This window comes from Denticeps clupeoides, chromosome 17 (genome assembly GCF_900700375.1).
Source record: "Denticeps clupeoides chromosome 17, fDenClu1.1, whole genome shotgun sequence".
NCBI lineage: Eukaryota > Metazoa > Chordata > Actinopteri > Clupeiformes > Denticipitidae > Denticeps > Denticeps clupeoides.
Genome location: NC_041723.1, coordinates 19791717 through 19818587, shown reverse-complemented (window position 1 = coordinate 19818587; position 26871 = coordinate 19791717). Strand labels below are relative to the sequence as shown.

Below are 26871 nucleotides of genomic sequence, written 5' to 3'. Positions count from 1 at the left end.
ACATGTCCAGCTCTCTGCACATGCTGACCCGTGGTTACAAAGCGCTGCCTGTGCAGGCTGCAGCTGTGCCTCATTCCGTGCTCTGAATAAATGCAGTCTGTGTCTGCAGCGGGTGTATTATGAGCCTGAGTGCACAACCTTCTGTTCTTTCAGCAGCACAAAGCTAGAATCTGATTCTGTCCCAGCATGTGTCCTGCATGTCCCTGATCAATCAGTGTAAATCAGTTTAATAGTGGCCGTCCTCAATAGAGCACAATGAGAAACAAAACATGCACTCATCCTGTCTTTCCGGGAAGCAGCACTGAGGAAGGTAGGTCTTGACGTGGCGATGATTTTGATAATAATTCATTTTGATAAACAACCATAAAACAGAATAAATACACAGTAGAAAAACTAGGTTTGTCTTTATTCACACAGCCAAGAACAACGCCTACGTCCTCGCTTTTATAACCTGAGAGCGCTAATTCTGACTCTCCATACAAGGCATTTGACTCTTCTGACCTTTCATGTTTTCTACCAGTGGAGGCTGAACCGTGCCACAACAGGTCCTCCTAAATATATCTAAATATATCTGCTTCTGAATTTTTGTGAGTGTGAAACTGGTTCGGGTTGTGAATGATTTTTTGTATGGGCTTTGACCTTGCTATGAAATTTGAAATAAAATAAAATATTCCATAGTCTACGTGTATCACGTGTGACAATCACTTCACTTCACTTTACCATGATTGGTGAGCACCTGGGTTGCAGATGTCCCAGAGTTTATTTCTTGGAAATATTTCTGCTGATTTCATTTCACGCAACAGACACATATTAGGTCTATCTATTCTAAACCAATCGGAGATTGTGAATGGTGGGGCCTGTCTCTGATTGGTCGTGATCTTGATATTCCTGTGCTGCAGACCAATCAGACCTTAAAGTGGACTCAAGTACAGCTTTTTAAAAGCCCGGACCCAACATTGTTGTGGCAGCGGATGCTCAAACTTGGCTTTCGTAATTAACATTTACCATTGCAAGTGCAATCATAACGTAATTGTCATCGGCTAGCGTGCATTTCATCTCCTTATCCATTTTTGTGCTAATTGAAGTGCTCATCTTACCGCCCAAGCAAAATGACATTACATACAGTGTTAAATGTACTGGCCCAGTGTCCCTTTCCCCCACTGATAATTTACAATCCACCCAGAAAATATTTACTATTAAAATTAGGGCTGCAACAACGAATCTACTAACTTGATAAAAATGAATTACTAAAAGAGTCAAATTTCATAATCGATTATTCCGATTATCATTTGATTATTTAAAAAAAAAAAAAATTTAAGTTTAGTTCAGAGCGGAGTGAACACACTCGGTCACTCTCCGACAGGGCGGAGCAATAAATAAATAAATAAATAAATATAAAACAGCTGTGGAGGAAAGATGCAAGGTATTATAGAGCACAGTTTTTTTAAGTGTAAAAATATAAATTTAAATACTGCAAACAAGCTAACTAAAAGAGTGAAATAAAAAAAAAAGGTGCTTTATAAGCAGTCAAACACACCAGGTAAAATGTCACCGGGAGGACAAGGTGCGTAGTAAATGGGAAGAAAACACAAGGGTTAAATTCCGATGTAAAACGCCATCGTTAAATGCGATTCAGTCAAACGCACCATGTAAAATGTTGGTCTAGAGGCCGGTTGTCTGTGGTATTTTGTTGGTCGCAGGTTAATCTGGGGTGTGTGTTGCTGGGCGCAGGTTAATCTGGGGTGTGTGTTGCTGGGCGCAGGTTAATCTGGGGTGTGTGTTGCTGGGCGCAGGTTAATCTGGGGTGTGTGTTGCTGGGCGCAGGTTAATCTGGGGTGTGTGTTGCTGGGCGCAGGTTAATCTGGGGTGTGTGTTGCTGGGCGCAGGTTAATCTGGGGTGTGTGTTGCTGGGCGCAGGTCAATCTCTGGTGTGTGTTGCTGGGTGCAGGTTAATCTGGGGTGTGTGTTGTGCGCTGCTCTGGTTAGTCAGTAATGTGTTTGGGTGGCCTTCTACGTAGGCAGCGCTGCGTTCTGCTTGCGGTTGTCCCACATCAGACGTGAAACACTAAGCCACAGCTTACAGTAAAGTCAGATGTGTACGCTCACACACACGCACACACACACACACACACACACACGCACACACAGTTGTAATTATTGCTCTTTTCTGGGTGGGTTTTGTTATTTCACATCCATTAATAAGGGCCATATGAAATCAGTTAAATTTTTTCCTAAATTAATTTTTTTTCGGTTTTAATTCTGAATTCCATGTTTTCCATTATAAACATTGTTTATGGGTAAATTATTTCATGCAAAGAACTATTTCTTCTTTTTGTAAAATAAAAGTACTTTACATTTGACCTCAACATAAAAAAACGTATCAAATAAATAAACATTGGAGAGATGTTGTGCCCACTTGCAAGTGAAGTGATTTGTCATTGTGAAACACACAGTGAAATGTGTCCTCTGCATTTAACCATCACCCTTGGTGAGCAGTGGGCCCCATGACAGGGGCCCGGGGAGCAGTGTGTGGGGACGGTGCTTTGCTCAGTGGCACCTTGGCGGATCGGGATTCGGCAACCTTTTGATTACGGGGCCACTTCCTTAACCGCTAGGCCACCACTGCCCTCAATGGATAGTTTGATTCTTTTCTCTCTTTCTGATACAAGTTATTGACTGTAAGTGGTCGTCACATATGCTCTTACAAAAGTTTTTCTTCCAATTTATAAAAAAATACTTTGTAATGTTCCACTTTAAACATTTCGAGTTGAATCCCATAATTTGCATATGCAAAAACATGGTCCAGACTCCGCAATGACAGCCTCTTCGCCATCGCTGACCTCGCGTTTACAGCTGGACACGCGTGTAGTGGGCTGCAGCGGCCAGTGGATTCTGTGGAGATCATAGGGCCCTAATTAATAATGCAGTGACTACTGCTGTCTAAGCCATCGTGGCGTCCCGGGCTGGTGGTGTGTGGCTATAAAGCAGCTGGTTTTAGCCGGGATCTCCTCTTCAAGGGTATCCTGTGCTATGTTAAGTTTGGGAGATCATGACAGGAGTTAAACTGGTGCAACAGTTCCCAGTAGCCTTCCTGGTGGCTCCCTACTCTGTCTACAGCTGTGCATAGCCATTGCTTTTGGCAATGATCTCTTTTCCTGTGTGTGTGTGTGTGTGTGTGTGTTACAGGGTGAGTGTGTGCTGACTGTGCAGCTGGCTGAAGAAGATGTGCTGGAGGCAGAGGAGGAGGTGGAGTTCTACCTGCTGTTTTCTGGCTCCACCCAGCGCCACCTGGCCAGCACCTTGCGCCTCAGCCAGGTCACTTTACAGGCAATTTGTCCAGGTCAGTAAGGTCACACCCAACTGATAACAACACATATTAATTTTTATCAAAGCCATGTAGTGGTGTATTTGTTCTGTAGCTTTTTTGCTTCTTTGATTATTGTATCTCAATCTGAAACTGAACTGCAATACATGGATGTAAAATCGTGCTAAAATCCGGTTAATTTTAGCTGAAGGGTAAAAATATTGGACTGGTGTGGGCAGATATAGTTTTTGTAGCTGAGAGGTTATGGCTCATCTTTGCTGTGGACTACCTGCATTGTCCTCTCCCACATAAATGATTTAGGCAGTGGTGGCCTAGCAAGCCGGACTTGTAACTGAAAGTTTTTAGTTTTTTCATATACACCAACCACCAAGGTGTCAGTGAGGTCCCCTTGAGCACCATGCACTGCCCCCCAGGCACCTTTCATGGCTGCCCACTTCTCACTATTGGTAATGGGTTAAATGTGTATCACATATGACAAATAATCACCTTCAAAGCGAAAAAACACTCTCAAACACACAGTGACACTTTTTTGTGTGTGTGTGTGTTGCAACCTTGTGTCCTCAGCTCATGACCGTGGTGAGTCAGTGCAGGTGACCCTTTGCTTGGCTCGGTCGAGTGGGTCTGTGGTCACTGTGGCCGAGGACCGTTTCCACTTTGTGCAGGATCTGGCATGGGACATGGCACAGTTCTTGGTGAAAGCAGCTGGGAACCAGGAGGGGGCGCTGCTTTTGGAAGAGTGTGAGATTCCCCTGCAGGAGTGTGAGCGGCTCGACAGGAAGCTGGCTACGGCGCTCCGTCACATCACACTACCGCAGGGATGGAGTGTGCTCGGTGTCAGCCTGAACACCGAAGAGAGTATGTGCCACAACACGAGTGTCGGTAAGAATGAGGACACTGCCAGGCAAAAGGGGACCCCCTTTTTTCTGTGTGTGGGATGCGCTCTTTAAAATGTCTCAGTGGGTATGGATACCAACCCTGAAACTGAAGACTATAGTGTCTGAATTTACAAATTCGGAAAAACGCAGTTAAATATCTGATATCAGTAGTCAGCCTTGTTTCATATTGCCAGGCCCAACTCTGAAGTAGTGAGGATATTAGCCCTGAATAGAAGATTTTTTTATGTCTGGAAATGATCTTACATTAGCAGTGTAGAATGCAAATACCAGCAGGAACCCCAGAAGATGGGACCAAATGAGAGGTTTGTAAAGAAATGAATATATATTTGTGCCAGGCACAATGTTAACTTTATTATCAAGTTAGCACATTTTTTTTATTATATTACTGCACACGAAGGCAGTTTTTAATTCTTTTTATATTTGAAAGTCTGGCTCTGAATACACATATACATCTAAACCTTGAGTCACAGGAGGGGTGGTGTCTCGCAAACTGAACAAAAAACATACTAGCCATACTTCCACTAGCATGCATGGAAGTGAATAGGAGTATGCCCATAGAAGATGCCCATGACGTGACAAATGTGTGAAAAAAAATATCTGGATCTGTTTGTTTGGGTCAATAAATGCTTTCCTCAAACTTGATTTGGCCAGAGCCTATTTTGGGTTATTGTTGTGTTTCTGACCAGGCTGATCACTCCTTCTCCAGATCCTGGCCCATATCAGACTCTGCTGCACTTTGCAGCGCGGCGTGGGTGGCGCGAGGTGGCACTCTTCCTGCTGGAGCATCCTGCCGGTTGGGAGGCCCTCAGACTCCCCAACAGACAGGGCAGGACTCCAGCTGGGGAGGCCGAGTCCCACGGACACAATCACCTGCACAAACTGTTGTCGACAGAGTGAGTCCTGACACACAACATGCATACCTTTCACTCTGTTCATCACCTGCTCTGTGCTGGAGAAATGGCTTTGTGTGAGTGTGCTATGGGTGCAACGGTACTCTCTGCACGGTCCATTACGCCCTTATAGATTATGGTATTTCAGTTTTTACAATTGATTTTGAAATTGGTCCAAAAATGTCCAGTACCATTTCAGAATTGTTACAAGCCTACAGTCTTTACAGCAAGTGACTGTATGACGACCGTCATTGTAGTACCGTTGTAGTACCAGACCCTGTTAAGCTGTAAGCCAATGAGTGAAAATAGCAGCAAAATCTCAACTGTCTATGGAAAATGCTTTTGAACAGACCAACTTCAGATAAAACACAAGAATATAACCTGTACATTCTTCTCTTTACTAACAAGTTGAACTTTATTGTCATTAGATGATACATAGTGAAACGAAACAACATTACATACTAACATAAAGTAACACGGGTACTTCTGTAATATAATGAAATGTTCTGAACATATGAGGTCTGATGGCCAGCAGTCTGGCAGTGAATGCTTCGGAACGTTTTTCTGGATGGTGAGAGGGTGAAGAGTTAATGTGAGGGGGGTGTAGAGAGCTTCACAATGCTTGTGGCTTTCCTGATGGGAAAGCATGTATGGGAAATGTCTCAGCTGTCCTCACTATCTGGTGATGCGGTAAGGTTCCCAAAGCAGACAGTAATGCTGTCGGAATGCTCTCAAAAGTCACAGCACCTGATCGCTGAGAGGAGGGTTGGATTTCCTCGCAGTCACGTTGTTCTGTGTGTAGAAATCATTCAGCGCATCTGCTAGGCAGGGCTCACTGTCACAGGCAGAGGTTGTCGTCCTGTAGTTTGTGCCTGGATGCCCTGCCGCATGGGTATCCACTCGGTATGCGCCTGTGATATTTGCGTAAATGAGATTTTCCCCTCTTGTCGGACAATCCTGACTTGAGATCTGCATGGTTGAAATCTCGGCGACAACGAGCAGTGCGTCAGGGTGTACATTCTGCAGATCTAATAGCTCCGTACAGCACGCAGAGCGCCTCCTTCATATTAGCGCTGGCTGGAATGTACACTTCCATAATAAAAACTGAGGTGAATTAATGTGGCAAATAAAAGGTCTAAATCTCAGTCACAAACAGAGTTCTTGCACCATTCCAAAAATAACTTGAGCTCACGATTTATGTGCGCATGCTATATGGTCCGATGCGACCTGACTGCTCACACTACATGAGCGATATGAACACATCAAAATCAGATAAATAAGTGATGCTGAACAAAGCCAAATGTGCCTCTTTGGCCATTATGTGCGCAGAAAATAAAAAAAAATAGGTGGGAGGGGAGTGAGGGAGGGATCTCATGACAAATTTAAGATTGATATTCTTATGACCAGCTGATTGTGGTTCATGACCTGGTCGGGAGGGGTGAATCGGTGATCGTACACTACTGTGTGGTGTTGGGGCTGGACCCCAGTGCAAAATCACCTCTAAAAATGGTATGCCCAGCGGTAAAGTTTCTAAAACTGTAACAAAAAAAATTTAATATTAAAATCAAATTTGGCCCTGCAGTCCATTTTTCCATCCCCTGGGTTTGATCCAAGATATTGTTCGTTTTTTGGTATCCGATTCACAAACAAGTAATAAGTCACTTTTTTGAATTTTTGCTTATCAATTGAAAATGGAAATTACGAATGATACACTGATTCACATACATATATTTAATAATAATAATAATAAAAAAAATGCTGGTTTCGGAGTTATTTCACTTTTTACAGATTGGGTCCTCGTGAACCAAATGAGGAATTTCAGTTGACGTGTTACGGCACTTATGAACGCCGCTCTGGATAATAGTGGTCACCTATGGTCATGACAGAAAGAACAAGATTGCGGATAGAATATGCCAAAATGGGGTTTCTTCGGAGTTGAGCCGTTGCACTTCTTCATCCAGAGGAGCCAGCTGAGGTGGTTTGGGTGGGCCATACCGATGCCCCCTGCCAGGCTGCATTGCATCTTTTTCGTAAACGTCTCACATTCTATCTGGATAAGCAGTAGAAACTGAAGGTAACTATACTAAAATTGGATGATACATAAAAACTAGACAATTAATGTTTTATTTTCAGTAATGTTTATGTAGAGAGCAGTTCAGATCACTGGGCTAGAGAGAAGAATATTAGGAGTTTGTGTTTTTAGTGTGTGAGTATGACTGTTGGATGAGTTCCTTCCTTTGTGGGTTGATGTCACTTCCTTGCTTCTTTTTGGCTGAAAAACTATTCTGATTCCACCCAGCTTCGTACACGCCCCATACTGCACAGCTGTCCAGTACAATGCCAGCTGCACCCACAAATAAGGATTTTCTCTCTGCATTCATTTCTCTGCTCTGACTGGACATCTGGACTTGTCCTCAACTTAGGTGCTTGGTGTGAAATCTTTTATTTAAATCTTGAAAGCGTAGAGCTTGTAATTGTGTGAAACCTTTAGTACAGCTGATTTGACTTACGGTCATTTATTTGAGATATAAGAGTAACTGCTTCAGAGCCATTTCCACTGGAGGTGTGAAAGTCATTGCCTTGTGACCAGAAGTCTGTGTGTGTGTGTGTTGTCTGTTCAGCATGGATATCATCTCAGTTCAGCCACGTAGGAGAAAGGAGCATTGGCTATTCCCAGGGGGCAGAGCCTTGTTACAACACCACCCCAGACTGAACACCTACACCCTGACCCTGAATGCAGAGCCGGGCAGCCCCCCGCCCAGCCTGCAGAGCGAGGTGGAGCAGTTTCAGAAACTCATCCGCTGCCACCAAGATGGGGAGGTGAGCTTCATGGCTTTGTGTGTGTGCGTGTTAAGTGTGTGTGATCTCAGACTCTAATTCTGCATTGTGGCAGCAGCTGGAGACACTGCATCCTGTCACAGGAAATAATGTCATCATCCCAGATGACCAGATCTGCCTGCCCTGCCCACCTCCTTCATGCGGATCAGTCGAGCGGGAGACGCAGCAGGGCGGCAGTGCTCCCAACCAAGAGACAAACCATGCTGGACAGAGAAATGCTGAGGGACATGCAGTGATCAGAGAGAACTCTGGGACAATCAGCACGAAGCAGGAAGGAGATACAGACCGGCCAATAAGAGAGGAACAGACAAACCACAGTGATGGTGAGAAGCGGAAAAGGGGGGAAGATCGTGTCTTTGACAGAGCAGACATCATCATGGGCCATGCGCACTCTCAGGAGGAACTGAAAGGAGGTAGTGTTCCCTCACACCACAAACAAAGAGCAGAAGAGCCCGGTGTAGACTGCACTGGCAGCCAGGGAATAGATCTGCACTGCGCTACGTTCCCAACGCTCATGGACTGTCAACACACTGACCGCAACATCGATGAAGAACCAGAAGAGAACGGCCGTGATGGAGCCATGAGTTTCAGAGAGATGGAGGGTCTTCAAGCAGTTGCCGGATGCCTTGAAAAAATAAAGGAAGAGGAGTGTCTGGTGGCATCCAGCAGTCCCAGGCAGGAGCCAGATGAGCTTGAGAAGCCACACCCTGCTGAGACTATGGACCACAGTACCCTGAGTGTCATGAAAAAGGCACCTCTGGATCCTGAAACGAAGGCTGAGCAGAAAGCGGAGAACATAATTCGAGGAGCAAGTCCACAGAATCTGCCAGTCCAAAAACAGCACAGACCAACTGTTGAGAACATTCAGCATCTGCAGGATGGAGCTGACTCAGGATCGAAGGACTCAGAATTGACGGAAGCTGATGTTACTCGGAATGAGGAACAATCAGCAGGAATGTCTTCTGAGAGTCACAAAGAACCCTGTCTCACAGATTCCGCCCCAAGGACACAAACCCAGGAATTGGGCCACTGGCCACCAGAATCCCCACAGCAGAGCACTGGGGGCTTTTCAGATGATCTGCAACATCTGACTGAAAAACAGGAAAGTCCTATAACTGAAAATGTGGAGGAGAAGAATGAGGATAAACCTTGGAGCTCTGCTATACAGGACAATGCACTCCACGCTGAGACCGGCACAGTGGAACCAATGAAGCTGACAGAAACCAGCCTAGTTGAATCTGTGGACTTGTCCCCCACAACCAGAACTGAAATTGAGGAGCTGATTGAGCTCATCACAGTGGAGTCTGCAGGCCAATCTGAGAGCAGTGCATGTGTAGACCATTCTAACATCAGCACTGCAGCCAAAGCAAAACCTACAGACCAGCCTCACCCCATTAAACGGACAAGCTCTAGAGGCAGAGAATCCATCATTCCTCCTGGCACAGGAGCAGAAGATCTTACAGAGCCTTTAGGCCAATTTGAGACTAATTCATTCACACCCACAGACCATCTTGAAATCAGTATGACAGAGCTTGTGGTCCAACCTGAGGTAAACACAGAAACCCTCTTGGAAACCACACACATTGCACTTACAGATCAGTCTGTGACCAGCAAAGGTGACCTTTTGGAGCTTAATGAAGTCAGCATTACAGAACCTTCAGATCTGGCCAATTCTTGCACAGCAGGGCTTATAGAACAGCAAGAATGTAGCACTGAAAGTCATATAGAACCTCTGGTTCAGCCTCACAGTATTGCAGAAAATGCTGTGGAAGTTACATGCACTCTGGATCCCATGAACCATCTTGAGACCAGCCCATCGGAATCTGTGGAAATGACCCAGAATGCACAATTGAACAAACCCAAGAACAGCACAGATCAGACTGTACCCTCCTGGGTCAGGCCTGGAGCTGAAGATGTTGCCAGGGACAGCAGAGATGAGCTGGTCCTGGAGAGTATAATTCAGCTTCATCTAGATGGAGCTATTAGGCAAGGAGATGTGAAGAGCAGCCCCGAAGTTTCACAGTCTCATGGGTCCTGTGAGCCCAACCCACCTTCAGATGTTGGCAGGCCTGTGGAGGAGCTCACCTCCAGCAGGAATACGTTCTCGTTTGGTGAACAGGGTGGTATCCCAGTCCTGGGCGAGGAAACACAGGTCTCCTCTAGGGTTGTGGATGGTGACTCCAGCACATTGTTTGCACTGCTACCCACACCTAGCAGGGCAGATGCTGATTTGGATAAAACCTTTGAGGGGAGCTGCCAGAGAGACGACCCTGTAGGACCGCATGAGACAATGGAAACCAGCGACACGGTGAACGGTGAGAACTTTTTAATCTGTAAAGCCGTATTACAGCCGAGTTTAGAGAGTTTGGTTCTTTGACTTAGAACATGCATTTTGATTTAAAGTGTACTTCCAGTAGCTCTTTACACCATGATGGAAGTGCAGATGTCCAGTGCCTGGCTGTGATGCCTACAGCAGTCTGTGACGGAACGATAATGTTGGTAATGCTGTATCTCGGCAGCTATTGCTGGCACTTTATGGGTTGATCAGGAGGCACTTCGACTCTGAAGACGCCTTTGTCACCTCAAACCGCAGCTCTGCTTCTGGAGGAAGTGGTGGTGTGGACTGTGTTTGTTTACCGTGTGTCATGTCTTAGCAACAGGATATTAGCTAGATATCATGAGGTGTGTTAATATGGGTCAGTAGGCCATAATTGCCTGGACTAGTGTCTTGCGGGTCACTTCCTGTTGCAGTGTAATGTTGTCCCCCAAACATAAAACACTTTATTAAGAACTTTTTTTTTGTTTTTTATTGGGTGGGTTTTTATTTCTCTAATTTGCGGCTTTGCTTGCAGGCTTTGGGTGTTTTGTAGTTTCATGGCAAATGATGAAAGTGAAGTGATTGTCATTGTAAAACACTACAGCACAGCACACAGTGACACAACAAAATGTGTCCTCTGCTTTTAACCCATCACCCTTGTTGAGCAGTGGGCAGCCATGACAGGTGCCCGGGGAGCAGTGTGTGGGGACGGTACCTTGGCGGATCAGGATTCGAACTTCTGATTATGGGGCTGCTTCCTTAACCTAACTAGGCTACATGGACATCTGTTGTCCCGTCTATTATTTAGCTGTAAAGCAGACAATTCAGGAGATATCTGCAATGTTATGTTATAATTGTGGTTTTGGATGTGTGTTTTTTTGACAGATCTGGAAGATGGCGGACCTGTAGACCAGAAGGCTCTGGGCAGTGTGGACATGGTGAGTCGTGACTTTTTTTTAGATTTTTTGGGGTTGTGTCTGCCTGGGAAAACTCCCAGCCTCCTCCTCCTCCTCATGATTTTCCTCTATTCTCATCATGGTGAGGAAGTGTGATTCATCTCGGTGTGAAAAGGAAGGGAAGTGGCAGGTTGGTCTCTTGCTCTGGTGGAAACTGAAGCTCATCTACAGGCAGCTGGTCATTCAGCAGTTTGTTGGGTTGGGTCGGGTCTCCTGGGTTCTGGTGGATCCTGCCTGTTCATGACATAACAGATAGTGTGAGAGAGAAGTTCATTGCTGAGAAAAAGGAGTGAGTGAGAAGGAGAATGTTTTTTTTTTTGTGTGTGTGTGTGTGTGTGTGTGTGTGTGTGTGTGTGTGTGTGTGTGTGTGTGTGTGTGTGTGTGTGTGTGTGTGTGTGTGTATATATATATATATATATATATATATATATATATATATATATTTTCCTCTTTGCTATTGCTTTATCAGCTTCTTATCACAGCTGTCACTCAGACAGTTTTCTCATGCCCCTGGGCTGTCTTGGGCATGCGCCTCTCCCAAATTCATCTCTGCAATGTCCTAATACGAGAGCCTGAAGAGCAGGGGACACAATTCAACAGAAGCATAAAAACTTTTTAAAAGTCGTGTCCACTACCGTTGAATCACAGGCTCTGTGGTGACTTTAAAAAAGCTGAAGCAGAAAACAAGAACTCGTGTGGCCTTGAGAAGTACTGCTCAGCAGGTCACATGTTCTTCACAGGCTGAGCTGGCAGTGGTGGTTGAACACCAGCGCCCTCTTGTGTCTGATCTCTTTTTATTGAACCAGCATGGCACCGCTCGGGTAACTGGTTCACTCGCCTCCTCATCATCACAAGCTTGTTGTGATGCCTGTTAAAGATCTCACTAAAGATTGGCAGCTCTGGCATTGAACAGTTTTCTCTGCTGTGGAAGCACACGAAGGTGTAAATCCACTGCTGCCATTTGATCCTTGGAGCAACACACTGTTCATAAATCAGCTGGTCAGTTTGCAATCATGATCCATTTTTTGCTCATTTTCATACATGACATTTCCTATGCTCAGATGTGTCTGTTGGGCTAACAGAGTATAACTGTTGCATATTTCTGAGCAATTTGATGGATCTGGGCAGTGGACCAGCCGCAATAAACCAAAGTAAAGGCCCCCGGCTCATTATTGCGCAACCCTACGTGGAATGTTCAGCGGTCCAAGCGCTGTGGACGTCATCCCTCCCGCTGCCTGGTCTGGCTGTTGATTGGCTCCGTGGCTTATTAGCGGCTGTTCTTTCTCAGTGAATGGGAGCTGCTTGTTAGGGAGTTTGAAGTGGAATCAGTCAGGACGCCGTTTGTCTCCTTGTCCTGTCTGTGGAGTACAGAGACATTGAGTCTCTTCACTCAGAGGGTGAGAAACCCTGGTAGACAGGAAGTGGATGTAAGAGTAATAAGCCATCATTGGAGGTAGAGCGATGTTCACAGAGGACACTAGAGACAAGTCAGATGGTGAGAAGCTGAAGGAACAGTTTGAGGTGAGATGTTGGAGGCGGGTTGTGGTGGAAGGAGGCAGGGCCCTGAGAACAGGCCAGAGCGAGAGGCGGTGGGTGGGGAGGAAAGACGGAGGGAACTTTTTCCTCAGCCGCCGGGGTGTTGCCGGCTGACGGTTCCTGGGGGAAAACATGTACGACAGACACAGGAGGGGTTATCGGCTGCGAGGGCGGCCAGAGGCGGCTCTGGGTGTGGTTCTGATCAAGGTAGAATCGCATGTGCATGTGATGGTGGGGTGCTGGCTGATTACTACATTCTTGCTGCTTTCTGATTGGTTCTGGGTACAGTATGCTTTCGGTGAAGTCCTGCGTCTCTCTACTTGTTTTTGAGTCTTTTGCTTCATTCTTACTTTGAGTAGTCTGAGTAGTCGGACCATCCTCAGAGATATCTGTGTGTTCAGGGTCTGAGTGGAAGTATGTAGAAAGGGGATATTCCTTCTGCAGAACTGGATTGTGGGTAGTGTTTTAGAGAACGTGTGTCTGGAAGCTGTCCTGGGAACGGTGCTCCGGAATGCTGGGTGTATATTTAGCAGCAGTCTGGGCCGGTAGCTGCATTTTCATGCCTGTTTGTGATATGGACCTTTCTTGGGCTGTAGACCCTCAGTGTTGAAGTTGACTGATCTCAGGTCTGGGTAGTGATTGGTGCAGGCTCTGAAAGTATTATTCACAGTCATCTTAACAACCTGCACCCCACACAAATACAAGACAAAGAAATCCATCCAAAATGACTGACACCAAAGATGATTGATCACAGTTCCAAATTCTGTAAACGTAAATGTTCTTCTAAGTAGGTCCAGCGCTGAGACCAGCCCATTGCTGTACACGTGAGGTGGTAGTGGCCTAGTGGGTTAGACACAACAGGTCACATGTTCAAACCCCACTTACTACCATTGTGTCCCTGAGCAAGACACTTAACCCTGAGTGTCTCCAGGGGGGACTGTCCCTGTTAATACTGATTGTAAGGCGCTCTGGATAAGGGTGTCTGGTAAATGCTGTAGATGCTGTACAATGTAAATGTTGAGTTTGTGAATGTTGTGGTGATCTGTCATCCCACTGTGAACCTGATCCTGGGTCAGCACTGGATCATAGATTCAGAGGAGTTAAGTTTAAGTCTTTGAACTTAAACTTTGCGTAACTGTCTTGTAATATATCTCAGTGGCTTTGACACCCCCCACACTTGACCCTGGTTCCAGGTGAATCCTTAACATTCCCAGTATTCCGTTTCATTTGCCTATAATGGCCAGGCATTAGTAACCACTGCGTTTCTGATCCCCTTTCTGCTCAGATCAGGGTGGAGCTTTCCCTTTGGCTGTAGCTTCATAATGCATATCTGCTTGGACATCTCTTCTCGACACAGTGAACACAGATGAATTGCTTCTCAAGGAACCTATTAGTAATAGGGTCTTTGTTGCTGGTATGTTAATGGACACCATTGTTCTCCCTGTCTGAGGTTCTTGGTGACCACCCACTTTATCATCTGGCGCACTCTCACTGCTGCAGGCTGAACTGTGTGGCGTTTCTATGGCTGCTTGATAAGTCACACACAAAAAAAAATACTTTTGTACTGCTTTTTTACTTCGTGGTCCAATAGTCCACCAAAAAACAACAACAGTGTATCCATCTTTGTCTGAATGAGCGATTGTGAAGCATGATTGAGTGAAAGAGACATTGACCATGTGTTCACAGTGACTTACAGGAGGGTTTAATGTAGGGCTGCAACTATCGAATATTTTTGGAATCAAGTATTCTGTTGATTTTTCATCGATTAATCGGATAAAACATCAATTGTGTGTTATGTAACATGAAAATCCTCTTAAAATGAGCAAGCCAATGGCTGTTCTTCCTCACATAAAAAACTTTTTTATTCAAACTCAATACTGTTATTAGATCAAAGCTTAAAACCTTTGGATTACTGGCTCCAGAACTTAACCCATTTAATCAATCTTTCTGTGAAACATTCATGAGGTACATGAAAAAAACTATGAAATATCGGTTATTGGGCTGTGCAATATGTACAAAATAATCAACAAAATAATATTGAACGAATATTGTGATTGTGATTTTATTTGCGATTTTGGCAACTGTGTTTGCTTTTTCAAACAAGCTACATACATACATTATAAATGTATTCAGTGCACAAGACATTAACAAAACATTTCACAATGAAAAAACATAGTATTAAGTTTAATAAGTTTAATAAACAAAATTCTAATGAAATTGACTCTAAAATAGACAACATAAATTAAGATGAATTAACCTCAACTCTAGTTAATGACATACTGTACACAGTAGTTCTTAAAAACAGACAACATGAAAAAATATAAAGATTGACTAACCTCAATTCCAGTCATAACATAAATAAAAACCAAAAAACAGATTGCTCCCTTAAAGGTTTTTTGCATGTCCACCATTTCTGGTTTTAAGCATGAACGGTGACATGTCACCACATTTCCCCCAGTACTAAACACTCTCTCCGTAGGTGAGCTGGTGGCAGGAATACAAAGATGCTTTTGTGCAACCCTAGAAATTTGGAAATTTTATCTGATTTCAGAGGATCTTCCTCACTGTCAATGGCTGGAGAAAGCAGGTAGCTGTTTAACTCAGCGGCTATGGCTTCTTCAAGTCGCAGAGCTGCTGGCATGGCTGATGGCGTTTTGAAGAAGCTTCCTAAGGACTTCCGTGCTTTTTTGCCTGGTGGAGGTAGATCGATGTCAGGACTCTCTAGGCATGTGTTACTCACAGATCCTTTGACATATAGAACAGAAAGAAAATATTGAAAAGCTATATAAAATACTGTTTATCTAAGGAGAGGACAGTTTCATCCCGTTTTACATAAATTAACTCACCTTGTGTGAACTAATTTCCATGTCAGACATCACCCTGGCCTTAATGTTTGGAAGTTTATCCTCATCAGTGTAGCTGGTTACAGTCTTTGTCAAGTCAGTATCTTCATCCTCCAAGTATCTTGGTGTTCAGCAGGTGGGGGAAAAAAATAATAAAAAATTGCAAAACATGATGATGTGTATTTCATTCATTTAAATATAAAACTATTTACAATAAGGTGCTATTTGTTAGCAACAAGTTAATACATTAGCTAAAATAAACTGACAATGAGCAATAATAATAATGTTAGTTCATGTTAATTTTAGCATTTATTAATACATTATTAAAATCAAACGTTGTCATTGTTAACATTAGTTAATGCACCATGAACTAACATGAATAGCTGTACTGACATGAACAAAAGCAATTTTCTACAGACTTGAAGTTGAAAATACTATTACAAAACATTATAATACGTTTTCATATTAAACATCTTTGTGCAATTTGTTTAATAAAAAATATGCCCTACAAAGTGTCCTAATATAAATTATACATTACTTAATGTAAAGTATAATAAATGTATAATAAAATCGAACTTTGTCCGAAGCACTGCAATAGTGTCCAGTTGTTCAAAGTGACAACCTTCACTATATTAGTTCCACTGTCTGTGGTGATAGACACTTGCTTTTCACAAAGTACCCATGATGCTAAAGCTTCTTTTAAACCTTAAGATATATTTTCTCCAGTGTGATCTTCTGGGAAGAAGTTTGCTGTTTGCAAACATCGACTTTTCATTTCAAAGTTGTCATTAATAGAGTGGATTGTTAAACTCATGTACGGCTCCATCGTTCTGCTGGACCACATATCTGTGGTCGTGGCGAAGTATTTCATCTGCTTGAGCTCGTGTTCAGTGCCCACCTTACATTTCTCATACATTTCGGGAATAGCAGATCGTGTGAAATGAGATGGCAGGTGGTATCTTTTGTCAGGTGTTTGCATTAGTCTTCGGAAGCCATCTTTACTGTCGATGTCTTTGCATATATAATTTGCGTCGGTAATTTCTTTGTGCCGTTTTGATCCGTTCTCATAAGTCACGGCACTTGCACATGCTTGAACAATGGATACTTGTTCAGTCTGTTCAGGCTGTCTTTGTGTGCTTTTGTTTGTTTCGATGGACTTTGTTGACATGCATTGATCATGCAGTTTTTTTATGACGCTGTTTTACAGTGTTTTAGTATTGCTCCGTTTCGTTGGATTAATCATTCCACAAGTCTTGCAAGTTACCTTGCTCTGTGTTTTTTATCCTCTCTCCTGAATCTAAAATACTCCCAAACGACTGACGTTGAATTTCTCTTTTTTATTTTGACCTGCATGCATGTTTTATGTCCTTTCCTCCCACTCGCCTATTCCGTTCTCCCGATCAGCTTCTTCATGTGCTCTGATTGGTTAACATATTTCTCCTGCTCAGTGTAGCTGTAATGGCCCAGTGTGCTGCGTCAGCTCTGATTGGGGTTAACATATTAAAATCATGTGCACAAGAACGTATTCTGAATAAAAATCTAAATAAATTTATGGATAAAATTGCAGCCTTATGCGGTTTAGAAATCGCATGTGATGAAATCGCGATCTTTTGCAATTGTGATTAATTGCACAGCACTAATAGGTTAGCCTATTTGTCCTTAGTTTTATTTTAATAAAAAAGGAAAAAGAGGTGTACCCCCTGCTACAGCCCATCTGAGAATAACGGAAAAAAAAAGTATAAAGGTACAAAATAAAAGAGAATATATTTATTTATAGATGAGGTAGGTAGGTGGAATATTTGTCTTTGTGCAATGTTATGTGCAAAGTAAATCTTTGAAATCCTCTTCAGTAGTGCTACACGATTAATCTAATGGCAGTCGTAATCACGATGTCAGTCTGTGTGATTACATGAACGCAAAAAACTGCGATTTAAATGATTAGTACATGGATTGAATCGGCAACATATCACTCATTCTCTCAAAGTTTGAGAGCTGACTGAAGTCTCATTTCAGTCGAATGTGATGTGTTTGGTCACATGACTTTCGATTCGGTTCAATGGAGACCTCAGATTTGTGACTCACAAGACATATGGGTAGACGCCGAATGACGAGCTGCATCGTACGTCAATGTCGCCGCCATATTGCGATAGGCTCTGCTGTGGAGTGAAGCATATACATGTCTATGGAAAGAAGTGCATAAAAATGCCTCACTCTTGTGCTGCTTGAGGCTGTACAAACCGCTGTACGCTCCAAACCAGATCCCGGGGGATTACATTTCATAGGTAACAATTGTTTTGAATATATTTGGCCATTATAAAATCCCGTTTTATAAATCTTAATTTTAGCTAAGCTAGGCTAAGCTAGTGAAACTATGCGTTCCTGTGTTCAAGTCAGCTTCCAAACAACGTTTTTGGCTAAACGTAGGCATTAACTATTTAGACTGTTCTTAGCTGTTTAGTTAACTTTTCTCAAACTTTGAAGGTTTCCTAAAGAAATTCACCTCAGTTTACAAATCTTAACCTTAGTTAAGCTAGCGAAGCTATGCATCCCTGTGTTCAAGTCAGCCTTCAAACAACGTTTTGGTTAAACGTTAGAGCTATAATACGGAATTTTATAATGGCCAAATATAATCAAAACAGTTGTTTAGCCTTTCCAGGGTTTGTCGTTCAACAGTAATGTAAAGAGTTTTTTGTGATTATTTAATTTTGTAGAATATTGTATTTTGAAAGCCCTGGGCATTTCAAGTTGTTATAAGTAGTTTGTATGTTTCACTTTGAAATTAAACATTTCACTATTAGTAATTTGTAATTTTCATCTCCAGATTCAGCGTGAGGAGTCTTGCTTCTCCTACCTGGAGCAGGATGGACCGACTGAGAATTGCGGTAAGAGATGCCTTATACTATTCACCTGACCATCGCACTGGCCGCAGTCATGTTGCTGGCCCTGTCCTGTTGTCCACACTGCAGAACTTGCCCACTGTCTGCTAGAAGAGTTATTAATGATTCATATTCCACGGTACCAACATATAATTCTCCCATATGTTCAAGCTTTTTTACCGGCTTAGAAATAAATATCACAATATTATGAGATGATAGAACTAATTACCACCCTGATATTTAAAGAAATTAAGCTGGTCTTAAGACCAGCTGCTGCTGAAACATGTTGCTTAGTTAAATTTAAATCAAATTCTGAATAATTACTTCACCATATTGCACCCCTTAGAGTGGATTATTGCTTTAATAAACCTGTCAGCAGGTTGAAACCTTCTCATGAACCTTTGTATTTTGAATTTGTTTGCTCATTGTGATTTGTGCAGTTTATCACACTTAACTCCGATAAGATCCACACAGTCCTGGCTGTCTCTGGCTCAGTGGTGCACGGTTCAGTCTGACGCTGCTCTATTTCTGCGTGTGGCATGTGCACAGCTGAAAATGAAACGTCCTCCTTTGTGTGAGAACAGTCCGAGCGGATGATGTAAGACATCCTTTCAGACGATGATCTCATCCACATCCGCTGTAGGGGGATTGCAGGCCAGGGTGCAACTTCACTTCATGACTGTCCTGATGTGCATCATAGCAGAGCAGAATGAACTTTTACTTGCTTCTTCACAACCCACTGATTTTTGGACCACACCCAGTTTGTTTATGCCGATTTGTTATAATGTCTCAAAAATGTGTTCATATAAGAGAAGGCTATAAAGGCGTTAAGATGTCTTTCCAGATGTTTTGCTAATGTATATTATATTATTTCTTGTTGAACATAAATGGTACATGTTAAGATGTACAGGGATTATGTTTAGGTTGCTCAGATCAGTAAATGTACGTTTTCGTCCAATATTATTAAGGCTTTTGATTATCATACATGATACTGGTTATTAACCACTGACACCCAGAGAGCAAAAGTGAAGAGGTGGTCAGGCTCGTAGTGTGGGGGACGTGTACTCGGTGCCTTCAGTATCTTCCCGTCTCCCTGGCACTGGTTCTAGGCTCGTCCTGGCTTTGTCATTGTGTCATCGTCATTAATACACAGCACAGCACACGGTACACACAATGAAATATGTCCTCTGCTTTTAACCCTTCACCCTTAGTTCACCCTTACTGTCCTGGAACAAAAATCTATTTCTGTCTTGCTGTCACTGCTTGTATCTGCGTCTTATTTCTGATTTTAGTAAATAATGAGTTGCCATTCTTTTTCACAATATAAGTGATGACACCATCTTTTCATGGAAAGCGAAAAAGCATTTAAAACTATATTTTGACTGCTTACAATCAGCATAAATGTCAAGTTATTCTCAATGTATAGTAGATTCTTAATTTGAGTAATAAAATAGTTGTTTGCACTAGGGTTTAAATAGTAGGGGTGTTGAAATGAATTGCATCTTCTAGTTACTATCAACTCAGACATGTTATTAACAAAACATTTAATTACTCCCTTTAACAAAATGAATGAAATTCATAAATGTTTAGTGTGTATCAGTATTAATTTTGGATTGTCTTTGTGAGATATATCAAACATCTAATATTAATGAAATATTCATAGACCTTTTTTGTAGTTTTGTATTGTTCCTTGTAATATACATTTTGGAGTTATGTAACCATAGTGAACTTTAAAGGACTAAAAAAAGTGTTTTTGGCTGAAGTTGTTCTAAAAGATCGACTTGTTAAAGTGGGGGAAAATATGTTTGGTTTTTTTTGCCTCAGTGACAAATCAGGAAATGAAAGGGTTAATCCTCTGCATACTGTCTTCATGATTCTGAATGAAGTTCCTGTTCCCTGTAAACACTGTGCAGTAAATGTGTCCTGATATCTCTGCAGATGTCCTTGGCTGTCCTGCACCACAGTCTGATTCTCTGTTAGACTCTGCAATCCTTGGGACAGAAGACAAGACCTCCAATAGTAGCATGGATATCAGTGAGGACACCATCTTTAGGAAGGTGAGGTAAAGCCCAATGGCTTTATATGTTTTTTGTGTGTGTAGTGTGTCACTTGACCTAAAGTTGGCTCATGGTGTAAATGTCAACTGTGCAGCTGCCACCTTTGTCTTCATAGCAACAATTATTACATTAAGGTGCATTATCATAGTATGCATGCTCCCAAACACAACAGAATAAAACAACAATGGGTCATAAAAGGTTCTTTTGGCTGTGACAGGTTGCAGTGGCCCTTTTAACGATATCAGATCATTATCATGTTGGTTAAATGGGGGAAATTCAAACTTTTTTGTAGATAGAATGTGGTCACTGTGCCTGTCCCTATCGCTGCTGTGAGTCACGTGTTGACTCTGAGAGCCACCCACATTCTGGGTCATCTGAACACGGGCTGACCTTGACTCCTGTGAGTTATCGCTATTATTCAGAGCTCCACTATTCAGGCCATAAGGATGCTGAACGAGGACATGCCACCACACCTCACACCCCGTATGAATGTTCACTGTCGTTTACTGCAGTCTGTTACTGTTACACTGGTTCACCGTTCACCGTCGTTTACTGCAGTCTGTTACTGTTACACTGCTTCACTGTTTCTCTATCGTTTACTGCAGGCTGTTACTGTTACACTTGTTCTCAGTTTGCCATTGTTTACTGCAGTCTGTTACTGTTACACTGCTTCACTGTTTCTCTATCGTTTACTGCAGTTTGTTACTGTTACACTTGTTCACAGTTTGCCATTGTTTACTGCAGTCTGTTACTGTTAGACTGGTTCACCGTTCACCGTCGTTTACTGCAGTCTGTTACTGTTACACTGCTTCACTGTTTCTCTATCGTTTACTGCAGGCTGTTACTGTTACACTTGTTCTCAGTTTGCCATTGTTTACTGCAGTCTGTTACTGTTACACTGCTTCACTGTTTCTCTATCGTTTACTGCAGTTTGTTACTGTTACACTTGTTCACAGTTTGCCATTGTTTACTGCAGTCTGTTACTGTTAGACTGGTTCACCGTTCGCCGCCGTTTACTGCAGTCTGTTATTGTTACACTGCTTCACTGTTGTTTATCGTAGTCTGTTACTGTTACGCTGGTTCACTGTTGGCTACTGCAGTCTGTTACTGTTACACAGGTTCGCCGTCGTTTACTGGAGTCTGTTACTGTTACACTGGTTCAACATGTGGCGTTGTTTACTGCAGTCTGTTACTGTTACACTGGTTTAACGTTTGCCGTCGTTGACTGCAGTCTGTTATTGTTACACTGGTTCACTGTTGTTTACTGCAGTCTGTTCCTGTTACACTGGTTCACTGTCGTTTACTGCAGTCTGTTACTGTTACACTGGTTCACTGTCGTTTACTGCAGTCTGTTACTGTTACACTGGTTCACTGTTTCTCTATCGTTTACTGCAGTCAGTTACTGTTACGCTGGTTCACTGTCGTTTACTGCAGTCTGTTACTGTTACACAGGTTCGGCATCGTTTACTGCAGTCTGTTACTGTTACACTGGTTCACCGTTCACCGTCGTTTTCTGCAGTCTGTTACTGTTACACTGGTTCACCGTTCCCCGTTGTGTACTACAGTCTGTTACTGTTACACTGATTCACCATTCGCCGTCTTTTTTCTGCAGTACGTTACTGTTACACTGGTTCACAGTTTGCCATTGTTTACTGCAGTCTGTTACTGTTCCGCTGGTTCACTGTCGTTTACTGCAGTCTGTTACTGTTACACTGGTTCACCGTTCGCAGCTGTTTGCTGCAGTCTGTTACTGTTACACTTGTTCACAGTTTGCCATTGTTTACTGCAGTATGTTACTGTTACGCTGGTTCACTGTCGTTTACTGCAGTCTGTTACTGTTACACAGGTTCGACGTTTTTTACTGCAGTCTGTTGTTACACTGGTTCACCGTTCACAGTCGTTTACTGCAGTTTGTTACTGTTACACTGGTTCAACGTTCGCCGTCATTTACTGCAGTCTGTTACTGTTACACTGGTTCAACGTTCGCCGTCATTTACTGCAGTCTGTTACTGTTACAATGGTTCACCGTTCGCCGTCATTTACTGCAGTCTGTTACTGTTACAATGGTTCACCATTTGCCGTTGTTTTCTGCAGTATGTTACTGTTACACTGGTACACCATTTGCCGTCATTTACTGCAGTCTATTACTGTTACACTGGTTCACCATTCGCGGCTGTTTACTGCAGTCTGTTACTGTTACACTGGTTCGCAGCTGTTTACTGCAGTCTATTACTGTTACACTGGTTCACCATTCGCGGCTGTTTACTGCAGTCTGTTACTGTTACACTGGTTCGCAGCTGTTTACTGCAGTCTGTTACTGTTACACTTGTTCACTGTCGTTTACTGCAGTCTGTTACTGTTACACTGGTTCACTGTTTCTCTATCGTTTACTGCAGTCAGTTACTGTTACACAGGTTCGGCATCGTTTACTGCAGTCTGTTACTGTTACACTGGTTCACCGTTCACAGTCGTTTACTGCAGTTTGTTACTGTTACACTGGTTCAACGTTTGCCGTCATTTACTGCAGTCTGTTACTGTTACAATGGTTCACCGTTCGCCGTCATTTACTGCAGTCTGTTACTGTTACAATGGTTCACCATTTGCCGTTGTTTTCTGCAGTATGTTACTGTTACACTGGTACACCATTTGCCGTCATTTACTGCAGTCTATTACTGTTACACTGGTTCACCATTCGCGGCTGTTTACTGCAGTCTGTTACTGTTACACTGGTTCGCAGCTGTTTACTGCAGTCTATTACTGTTACACTGGTTCACCATTCGCGGCTGTTTACTGCAGTCTGTTACTGTTACACTGGTTCGCAGCTGTTTACTGCAGTCTGTTACTGTTACACTGGTTGGCTGTCGTTTACTGCAGTCTGTTACTGTTACATTTACATTTACAGCATTTATCAGACGCCCTTATCCAGAGCGACTTACAATCAGTAGTTAGGGTTAAGTGTCTTGCTCAGGGACACAATGGTAGTAAGCGGGACTTGAACCCGGGTATTCTGGTTCATAGGCGAATATGTTACCCCTAGGCTACTACCACCCCACCTGTTACTGTTACACTGGTTCACTCTTGTTTACTGCAGTCTGTTACTGTTACACAGGTTTGATGTCATTTTCTGCAGTCTGTTACTGTTACACTAGTTCACCGTTCGCCATTGTGTACTACAGTCTGTTACTGTTAGACTGGTTCACCGTTCGCCGCCGTTTACTGCAGTCTGTTATTGTTACACTGCTTCACTGTTGTTTATCGTAGTCTGTTACTGTTACGCTGGTTCACTGTTGGCTACTGCAGTCTGTTACTGTTACACAGGTTCGCCGTCGTTTACTGGAGTCTGTTACTGTTACACTGGTTCAACATGTGGCGTTGTTTACTGCAGTCTGTTACTGTTACACTGGTTTAACGTTTGCCGTCGTTGACTGCAGTCTGTTATTGTTACACTGGTTCACTGTTGTTTACTGCAGTCTGTTCCTGTTACACTGGTTCACTGTCGTTTACTGCAGTCTGTTACTGTTACACTGGTTCACTGTCGTTTACTGCAGTCTGTTACTGTTACACTGGTTCACTGTTTCTCTATCGTTTACTGCAGTCAGTTACTGTTACGCTGGTTCACTGTCGTTTACTGCAGTCTGTTACTGTTACACAGGTTCGGCATCGTTTACTGCAGTCTGTTACTGTTACACTGGTTCACCGTTCACCGTCGTTTTCTGCAGTCTGTTACTGTTACACTGGTTCACCGTTCCCCGTTGTGTACTACAGTCTGTTACTGTTACACTGATTCACCATTCGCCGTCTTTTTTCTGCAGTACGTTACTGTTACACTGGTTCACAGTTTGCCATTGTTTACTGCAGTCTGTTACTGTTCCGCTGGTTCACTGTCGTTTACTGCAGTCTGTTACTGTTACACTGGTTCACCGTTCGCAGCTGTTTGCTGCAGTCTGTTACTGTTACACTTGTTCACAGTTTGCCATTGTTTACTGCAGTATGTTACTGTTACGCTGGTTCACTGTCGTTTACTGCAGTCTGTTACTGTTACACAGGTTCGACGTTTTTTACTGCAGTCTGTTGTTACACTGGTTCACCGTTCACAGTCGTTTACTGCAGTTTGTTACTGTTACACTGGTTCAACGTTCGCCGTCATTTACTGCAGTCTGTTACTGTTACACTGGTTCAACGTTCGCCGTCATTTACTGCAGTCTGTTACTGTTACAATGGTTCACCGTTCGCCGTCATTTACTGCAGTCTGTTACTGTTACAATGGTTCACCATTTGCCGTTGTTTTCTGCAGTATGTTACTGTTACACTGGTACACCATTTGCCGTCATTTACTGCAGTCTATTACTGTTACACTGGTTCACCATTCGCGGCTGTTTACTGCAGTCTGTTACTGTTACACTGGTTCGCAGCTGTTTACTGCAGTCTATTACTGTTACACTGGTTCACCATTCGCGGCTGTTTACTGCAGTCTGTTACTGTTACACTGGTTCGCAGCTGTTTACTGCAGTCTGTTACTGTTACACTGGTTGGCTGTCGTTTACTGCAGTCTGTTACTGTTACATTTACATTTACAGCATTTATCAGACGCCCTTATCCAGAGCGACTTACAATCAGTAGTTAGGGTTAAGTGTCTTGCTCAGGGACACAATGGTAGTAAGCGGGACTTGAACCCGGGTATTCTGGTTCATAGGCGAATATGTTACCCCTAGGCTACTACCACCCCACCTGTTACTGTTACACTGGTTCACTCTTGTTTACTGCAGTCTGTTACTGTTACACAGGTTTGATGTCATTTACTGCAGTCTGTTATTGTTACACTGGTTCACCGTCGTTTTCTGCAGTCTGTTACTGTTACACTAGTTCACCGTTCGCCATTGTGTACTACAGTCTGTTACTGTTAGACTGGTTCACCGTTCGCCGCCGTTTACTGCAGTCTGTTATTGTTACACTGCTTCACTGTTGTTTATCGTAGTCTGTTACTGTTACGCTGGTTCACTGTTGGCTACTGCAGTCTGTTACTGTTACACAGGTTCGCCGTCGTTTACTGGAGTCTGTTACTGTTACACTGGTTCAACATGTGGCGTTGTTTACTGCAGTCTGTTACTGTTACACTGGTTTAACGTTTGCCGTCGTTGACTGCAGTCTGTTATTGTTACACTGGTTCACTGTTGTTTACTGCAGTCTGTTCCTGTTACACTGGTTCACCGTTCACCGTCGTTTACTGCAGTCTGTTACTGTTACACTGCTTCACTGTTTCTCTATCGTTTACTGCAGTCTGTTACTGTTACACTTGTTCTCAGTTTGCCATTGTTTACTGCAGTCTGTTACTGTTAGACTGGTTCACTGTAGTTTACTACAGCCTGTTACTGTTACACTGCTTCACTGTTTCTCTATCGTTTACTGCAGTTTGTTACTGTTACACTTGTTCACAGTTTGCCATTGTTTAGTGCAGTCTGTTACTGTTAGACTGGTTCACCGTTCGCCGCCGTTTACTGCAGTCTGTTATTGTTACACTGCTTCACTGTTGTTTATCGTAGTCTGTTACTGTTACGCTGGTTCACTGTTGGCTACTGCAGTCTGTTACTGTTACACAGGTTCGCCGTCGTTTACTGGAGTCTGTTACTGTTACACTGGTTCAACATGTGGCGTTGTTTACTGCAGTCTGTTACTGTTACACTGGTTTAACGTTTGCCGTCGTTGACTGCAGTCTGTTATTGTTACACTGGTTCACTGTTGTTTACTGCAGTCTGTTCCTGTTACACTGGTTCACTGTCGTTTACTGCAGTCTGTTACTGTTACACTGGTTCACTGTCGTTTACTGCAGTCTGTTACTGTTACACTGGTTCACTGTTTCTCTATCGTTTACTGCAGTCAGTTACTGTTACGCTGGTTCACTGTCGTTTACTGCAGTCTGTTACTGTTACACAGGTTCGGCATCGTTTACTGCAGTCTGTTACTGTTACACTGGTTCACCGTTCACCGTCGTTTTCTGCAGTCTGTTACTGTTACACTGGTTCACCGTTCCCCGTTGTGTACTACAGTCTGTTACTGTTACACTGATTCACCATTCGCCGTCTTTTTTCTGCAGTACGTTACTGTTACACTGGTTCACAGTTTGCCATTGTTTACTGCAGTCTGTTACTGTTCCGCTGGTTCACTGTCGTTTACTGCAGTCTGTTACTGTTACACTAGTTCGACGTTGTTTACTGCAGTCTGTTGTTACACTGGTTCACCGTTCACAGTCGTTTACTGCAGTTTGTTACTGTTACACTGGTTCAACGTTCGCCGTCATTTACTGCAGTCTGTTACTGTTACACTGGTTCAACGTTCGCCG

The 26871-nt window shown here is 43.2% G+C and overlaps 1 protein-coding gene across 14 annotated transcripts in view; it reads left to right on the top strand.

Moving 5' to 3' along the window:
- LOC114766889 (A-kinase anchoring protein 13) overlaps positions 1-26871 on the top strand; it is a 53356-nt gene that overhangs the window by 8645 nt on the left and 17840 nt on the right. For 10 of the 14 annotated variants that reach the window (XM_028958229.1, XM_028958227.1, XM_028958228.1 and 7 more), the window contains exons 3-10: positions 3187-3340; positions 3890-4204; positions 4928-5114; positions 7733-7931; positions 8005-10264; positions 11152-11204; positions 18423-18483; positions 20416-20534. In XM_028958229.1, coding sequence (XP_028814062.1) covers positions 3187-3340; positions 3890-4204; positions 4928-5114; positions 7733-7931; positions 8005-10264; positions 11152-11204; positions 18423-18483; positions 20416-20534 — 3348 coding nt within the window. The remainder of the gene's footprint in view (positions 1-3186; positions 3341-3889; positions 4205-4927; positions 5115-7732; positions 7932-8004; positions 10265-11151; positions 11205-18422; positions 18484-20415; positions 20535-26871) is intronic. The other 4 variants (XM_028958234.1, XM_028958235.1, XM_028958236.1 and 1 more) reach the window with 2 other exon arrangements.